General features: G+C 36.0%; 1 protein-coding gene across 2 annotated transcripts; it reads left to right on the top strand.

Annotated features, from left to right (window-relative positions):
• Positions 1-443: 443 nt before the first annotated feature.
• On the top strand, positions 444-6656 carry LOC132555486 (uncharacterized). 2 transcript variants are annotated; one of them, XM_060219836.1, is made up of 4 exons: positions 444-531; positions 2356-2437; positions 3472-3537; positions 4582-6656. In XM_060219836.1, exon 4 carries the CDS (start codon positions 4600-4602, stop codon positions 6175-6177), a length of 1578 nt encoding a protein of 525 aa, XP_060075819.1. In that variant the 5' UTR covers positions 444-531; positions 2356-2437; positions 3472-3537; positions 4582-4599; the 3' UTR covers positions 6178-6656. The 2 variants fall into 2 exon arrangements, with proteins under 2 accessions (XP_060075819.1, XP_060075818.1); XM_060219835.1 differs by lacking the exon at positions 444-531 and having other exon boundaries at positions 2224-2437.
• Positions 6657-7696: the final 1040 nt, after the last annotated feature.

The raw sequence follows: 7696 nt of genomic DNA on the forward strand, positions 1-7696 counted from the left end.
TCTCAAATTTCATACATAGGTTCCCCTATGTCCCTAGTTGTGCCCATATGATTTTAGGTTTGATCAGAAAGACTGAATGGCAGACATGTGGCCATCTTGGATTTTGTCAAGAAAACTTTATTACTGCTATTTCATGAGAAGTACTTAGTAGATTTCTCTCAGATTTTATATATAGGTTTCCCTTTTTCCCTAGACTGATCAGAAAAAAAAATGGCTGACAGGCAGCCATCTTGGATTTTTATTTTGAAAGTTTGTTATCACTATTTATAGATCTTCTTAAATTTCATGTGTATATTTCCTTTGATCCTTAGTTGTGCCTGTTTGATTTTTGTACTGGTCAGAAAAAGAAAATGGCCATCATCTTGGATTTTGATTTTGAAAAGTGTTTTATCGCTATTTCTAGCAAATTGATGCATAAATCTTTTCAAATTTTATGTATAGGTTCCTCTTTGTCCCGAGTTGTGCTTGTTTGAGTTCGGGACTGATCAGAAAAACAAAATGGCTTCCAGGCAAACATCTTGGATTTGGCAGGTAAAGATTATCATTGCTATTTCTGCAAAGGAATGCTCAAATTTCTTATCGTTAAGAGCAAAATCAGAAAAGATAAGAGAGAAGAAGGGAAAAGATCCTCTGGGACCTCGTGTATTTTTAACACAAATTTTTTTTCTTGAACAGCATTTTGATTCAACAGTATTTCAAAACCTTGTTGCCTTTTGTTCTTTCAGCATTTTATTTCACTTTCAGTTTTTAACCCATCTCTTAAAACTTGTGTTTTAATTAATCACAAAACATAGCACTGTTCACCCTCTTGGCATTTTGACTCATTATTACCATTTCCAATGTTTTTGTATTCATTTTCATTTATTTTTTTAAAGTACAGCTTACAGGTATAGGTATAATAATTAAATTTTTATAGACATAAAAAACACAAAATTAACGATTTTGACTTCAACAGCCATTTTCAGCCCAAATGCTTGGTTATACATATATTATAAACATTGAAAGTATTTATTCAACCTTTTACATGAACCTTGACTTGGGGAAATGTAATCAACGCAAAAATGTAAGTTTCAGGATTGTCTATTTCACGACACTTCAAGGGTGCAAATGCACTATAATAGGGGTGTTTGTTTCATTGGACCAACATAGTTACAACTGGAGGCTCAATCTGGAATGGCTTTAAAAACATCTGAGTTTGATTAATTGATATACAAGTTCTACTGCTCTGAGACCAGTTTGTCCATTTTTCATCAGTCTGTTCCTCTGTCTTCTGGCCTTTAGGAAAAGCCACTTCTCCAGAAAGGATAATGATATTACAGATGCAGGATTTCCATATTCCCCTGGTTGGTTTGATTTTAAATCAATATATGGAGTAAATCATTTGATGTATTTTGTATTGTAATTGTGTTAAGTTTGGTGAAATTGTATTTCCTGAACAGCATATTTATTTTTACAAAAAGTTGATGCCTTTTTGTTCAGTATTGAATTTTTTTTTATGAGATCTCTCTCAACTTTAAAGCAGCATTCCTAAATAGAATTTAGACTTGACAATATTTAGAAGAGTTATTTCCCTTAGTTATTTTAAATATTTGAATCTAGTTCCATTATTTCCTTTTTAGCTCACCTGGTCAGAAAGACCTATGGGCCTCTTGTTTATTACTTGACAGCTTTTGTTCTCTTTAAAACTTTAAATGGTTTTTCAAAAATTTATGTATTGCAGTTTTCTTCCATTGTTTAATGACTAGACAAGTTTTTCTTTTTTTTTTTTTTGGTCTTTTTAGTAGACTTTATTAAAATAACATAAACTGTGTTATTCCAGTGACATATTGATAAGGAATGTTTACTTTATTGCTACAGTTGTATTTATTTTGGTAAATGATGTACATGTATTTCTCTTAAATGGCATGAAAAGGATGTATATTATTCTGACTTGCGATACTTTTGTAAGCATGCATCAGGAATTAATGGTACAATATTTTCCCAATGTTTTTCATTTGCTTTTTGTAGTTGATCTTTGCTGTGTATATATTGGTCCTACAATACTGATAGTTTCCCATATCCATTGGTACATAAGAGGTTTCCAAAAGTAGATTTTTGGCAAACTTTTTATTACGATCAAATGAAAAACAAACACAAAAATTTCAAAACAAAAAAACAAAAAACAGCAAAATAAACAACCAAATAATCTTGAAAAACAAACAAAAATTTGACAAAAAACCCAAAGTAAAACATACAAATAATGAACAATTTTCTTTTATAAGCTGATGCAGTAAGTTTGAGGTAAACTATAAAATGCCTGGACTACATCAAGCAAACATAACACAATTTCATTATGTTTCCTTATCTATTGAATAGGTTAAAGATAGCAGTGTGGTGAGTCACAGTTGGTGATGAAACAGAAAGCACTTGTCCAGTAGAAAATTTGGTAAAACATTTGGTAAGTGGTGTGGAAAATTGATTGATCTGTGATATTATGATCTAAGAACCAGAACAATCACACGTCCTCAGTAAGTATGATCTCGTACCTGGTTGATAATCAAAGCCGAAGACAATAATCGCTTGTTAGGCAATTGTGTTTTATCCATTGTCTTGTGCCAACCGCCATGTACCATGCATAAACTTTCCATTCCAATGACTTCTTAATAAGCAAAAGGCCCAGGGTTCTTATATTTCGCCTGTAGCATGATGGGATGAAATGCTACCAAGTTTGTTAAAATTATTGACTGACTTTCAACGTCACAGGGGTCAAATATGTTGAAATCTTGTAAACAACTTCTTCCCAGTAACCAATAAATCAGGGTGCTGATATTGGACCTGTAGCATGCAATGAGAACGGGCTACCTTGTTAAAATAAATGGCCTTGACCCACTTTCAAGGTCACATGGGTCAAATATGTTGAAATCTTTAACAACTTTATCATATACCAAAAGGCTCAGGGTGCTGATATTGGATCTGTGGCATGCTGGGCTGAAGGGTTTACCATTTGAGTTCATTTGATTGACCTTGTTTTAAAGGTCACAGGGGTCAAATATGGTAAAATTGTTTAACAACTTTTTTTCAATAACCGAAAGGTCCAGGCTCTTGATATTGGATCTTTATCATAGTTTGATGATGAACTACCAAATTTATTCAAATGATTGACCACGATCTGCTTTCAAGATCTCTGGGGTCAAAGGGGTCGAGATCTTAATAATTTCTTTCAACAAGCAATAGGTCCGGGGTCATGGTATCTGTGTAGAAGCATGTATATGGAAGAGGATTTCAAGTTTTCAGAAAATATTTTTATGAACCTACAATGTCCTCTTTGTAAGCTTTAGAGTAGTTGAGCAATTCAGGCCTATTTGGCCTTTTTCTTATAGGTCTTTATACTCAGATGACTGTTAAGGCCTAGGGCCTCTTGTTATGTAATCTTCATATTACAAATTCTTTGTATGTTCAAGGATGGTTAGATATTGTTTTTGCTATTTTCAGAAATTTTGGTGACCTAATTTTGAAAAATTCATATCCAGCATGTTTTGCTGAAGGCATATATAAAAGGTGAGTTTTGCATGTAATTAATTTTGGGAATGTGTCCAAGCCGTATCACCTACACTACTTGTCACTAGTATGTCATATTTGCTGAGATGTGTCTTTTATCAAAAACAGGTCACTCTGTCTGCATTTGACATTTAATCTGAATTAAAGAAAAAAGTTGTCCTACATTTCTAATCACTGGGACTTTATACTTCATGTATGGGTTCACATTGGTGAGGCTGTGTGTTTGTAGAAAACCAAATTATCTTGTTATGAATGCTGTATGAGGTGCCATGATTTCACCCAATCTTACATATATAATGTTTGTGTACCTTTCATTAGCCCACCATCTGATGATGGTGGGTTATTTAAAATGCCCTATGTCTGTGGTCTGTGTATTTCTTTAGAGATCAAATTTAATATGTAGGTTTTCCTTAGTCACAAGTTGTGCCTTTTTGTCTTTTTCTTTTGTGATTGATCAGTAGAAATAAAATGGCTGTTAACAGCTGGTGGCCATCTTGGATTTTGACAATGAAAGTTTGTTATTACTATTTCTTGATGAAGTAATGAATGAAACTTTGTTGAATCTCATCTGTAGTTCCACTTGGTCCCTTGTTTTGCTATTTTGATTTAGGGACTGATTAAAAAACACAGTAGGTGCTAAGTAGCCATCTTGGAATTTTTGCTAAGAAAAATAATTTCTCTTTCTTGAGAATTACTGGATGGATCTTTCTCAAATTCCATATGTAGGTTTCTGTTTGGCCCCTAGTTTTGCCTTTTTATTTTGGAACTGGTCAGAGAAACAACATGGTTGACAGATATCTTGGATTTCCCAGTAAAATATTACAATTTCTATGTCTTAAAAGGATTATTCAGATTTCATAAAAGAGCAAAAATAGAGGAAACATGAGAAAAGAAGGGAAAGATTTTAAAGAACAAATTAAAATCAAACAGTGGTGTACACCAATATACCTGTAGGGTCTTTTATTATTTTATGAAAATGCAATTTTGTTTTTGTTACTTTAACATCTACAAATATATATAACAAGTCTTTTTTTTTCTTTTCAGATTTCACTGATCTTCACCATGGCAACACCCATCGGTCAAACCGCTTTCCGTCCTAAAGGTCAGAAAACATGTATTCAACATAAAGAGAAACCGCTGGAACTTTATTGTGAGAAATGTGATCAACTTATCTGCCTTACATGTTTACTATCAACTCACAAAGGTCATGATGTTTGTGAACTCAGTGCAATTACTCCTCAAAAGAAACAAAATATCAAAAGTTTTATTGATAAAACAGAACAAAATGACCTGAAACAAGTCAGGGAATATATATCTTCTGTGGATACACTCCTTAAAAACAACACCAGCAATTTTGAGGAATTTTCACTCAAGTTAAAATCTCAAACAGATAAAATTAAACAAGACCTTGATTTGCTTACAGCACAGACACTCTCAGTTTACAAACAGATGGAAGAGGACAATGCCAGGCTGATTCTTAAGTACAAAAAAGACCTGGAGACATACAACAAGCAGCTAAAACAACAACTACAGGAATGTAAGGTGGCCCTCCAGCAAGGTTCTCACCTGGAAATCTATGACACAGAGTGTGAAATACATCCGTCAATACATCTCCCAGTGAATCCTGTCCTGGGTACGGCCAGCTTCACACCTAACACAACTCCACAACATCATCTACAACTGGCCTTAGGGACAGTTACCACCTCAGGTCAAACATCAGCTGACCAGGAGTGGTCAGTCGTAGCATCAGGTGACCAGGAACAATCCTCTAAACAACAACAAACAGGAGTAAAAGGGAAGAAAGCAGTGATAAGTAAAGCACTACTGTCAGAGACCAAAGTGGTGAAGGAGTGGGAGTCTCCATGTTACATTTGGTCTATATGTCCCACCACTGATGGTCAGGTGTGGATCAGGGGTTACAGTGATACATTAACTCTCCTTAACAGGGAAGGTAAAGTAGTACAGAAGGTCAAACACACGGCTGTCATCAATGGCATCAGTCTATCACCCACAACACACACACTGTGGGTCTGTGACTGGGACAACAACATCATGGAGCTGGTATCAGGACGACTTACAAACAAATTCAGAACCAAGGAGAGACCCAGGTGTATATGTGTTACAGCCAGTAACCATATCATTGTGGGGATGGACAAACACATCTGTAAATTTACTACACAAGGTCAAATGGTACTCACTACAATGGCTGTAGGGACTGGGAAACCATTAGTGTATTCACCATGGAGGATGTCAGAGTGTCCAGTAACTCACAATGTCACAGTGATTGATTTCAACGATGTGAGTGACGGTGGTGATGGAAATCAACGTGTTGTTGTCATGGATACTGACTTCCAGGAAGTGTTTGTATATAGAGGTGACATCCCCAGTACATATAAACAAACACCACAAACAGGACGTGTAAGATTTAACCCCATGGGTGTGGTGTATGACAGTGTGGGGAACCTCATCATAGGGGACAGTAACAACTGTAGTGTCCTACTCCTCAGTGGAGGTGGTGAGTTCCTCAGGATCATATACACAGACAGAGTGGTGACATGGGCTGTAGGTATAGACAGGGACGATGTTCTGTGGGTAGGGTTTGGGGGTTACAATGTAAAACTACTACAGTACAGTGTGTAACAGTACTACTACAGTACAGTGTGTGACAGTACTACTACAGTACAGTGTGTGACAGTACTACTACAGTACAGTGTGTGACAGTACTACTACAGTACAGTGTGTGACAGTACTACTACAGTACAGTGTGTGACAGTACTACTACAGTACAGTGTGTTACAGTACTACTACAGTACAGTGTGTAACAGTACTACTACAGTACAGTGTGTGACAGTACTACTACAGTACAGTGTGTGACAGTACTACTACAGTACAGTGTGTGACAGTACTACTACAGTACAGTGTGTAACAGTACTACTACAGTACAGTGTGTAACAGTACTACTACAGTACAGTGTGTGACAGTACTACTACAGTACAGTGTGTGACAGTACTACTACAGTACAGTGTGTGACAGTACTACTACAGTACAGTGTGTGACAGTACTACTACAGTACAGTGTGTAACAGTACTACTACACTACAGTGTGTGACAGTACTACAACAGTACAGTGTGTGACAGTACTACTACAGTACAGTGTGTAACAGTACTACTACAGTACAGTGTGTGACAGTACTACTACAGTACAGTGTGTGACAGTATTACTACAGTACAGTGTGTGACAGTATACTACAGTACAGTGTGTGACAGTATACTACAGTACAGTGTGTGACAGCAGTACAGTGTGTGACAGTACTACTACAGTACAGTGTGTGACAGTACTACTACAGTACAGTGTGTGACAGTATTACTACAGTACAGTGTGTGACAGTACAGTGTGTTACAGTACTACTACAGTACGGTGTGTAACAGTACTACTACAGTACAGTGTGTGACAGTACTACTACAGTACAGTGTGTGACAGTACTACTACAGTACAGTGTGTGACAGTACTACTACAGTACAGTGTGTGACAGTACTACTACAGTACAGTGTGTGACAGTATTACTACAGTACAGTGTGTGACAGTACTACTACAGTACAGTGTGTGACAGTACTACTACAGTACAGTGTGTGACAGTACTACTACAGTACGGTGTGTGACAGTACTACTACAGTACGGTGTGTGACAGTACTACTACAGTACAGTGTGTGACAGTACTACTACAGTACAGTGTGTGACAGTATTACTACAGTACAGTGTGTAACAGTACTACTACATACAGTGTGTGACAGTACTACTACAGTACAGTGTGTGACAGTACTACTACAGTACAGTGTGTTACAGATATATGTTACTCTGGTTAGTAACCATGGTAACTAACATTGTAATTAACATTTACATATCACAAAAACAATACCATTTAAATGAATGATGTTCATTAGCAAAATTCAAAATATTTTAAATGTCAAAATTCACTGTTTTGGACAAAAACTTTTTAGCAATTCACTAATAAGTTATCCTGTTAATGATCCTGATTAGACAGAACTTAGAACATCACAATGTCTGTCTTCAGGTCCTCAGTAGAATACCACTCAGCTGAAACCCCCTTCACTTTGTAAACAATATATGTGTGTGTAAAAATCAATATGACATTTACTTT

The sequence above is a fragment of the Ylistrum balloti genome, unplaced genomic scaffold, assembly GCF_031769215.1.
Source record: "Ylistrum balloti isolate Yb309-2 unplaced genomic scaffold, AGI_CSIRO_Ybal_v1 Utg370498, whole genome shotgun sequence".
NCBI lineage: Eukaryota > Metazoa > Mollusca > Bivalvia > Pectinida > Pectinidae > Ylistrum > Ylistrum balloti.

Excerpts from the sequence above, each read along its gene's own strand:
- LOC132555486 (XM_060219836.1), top strand. The coding sequence starts at position 4,600 with ATGGCAACACCCATCGGTCAAACCGCTTTCCGTCCTAAAGGTCAGAAA.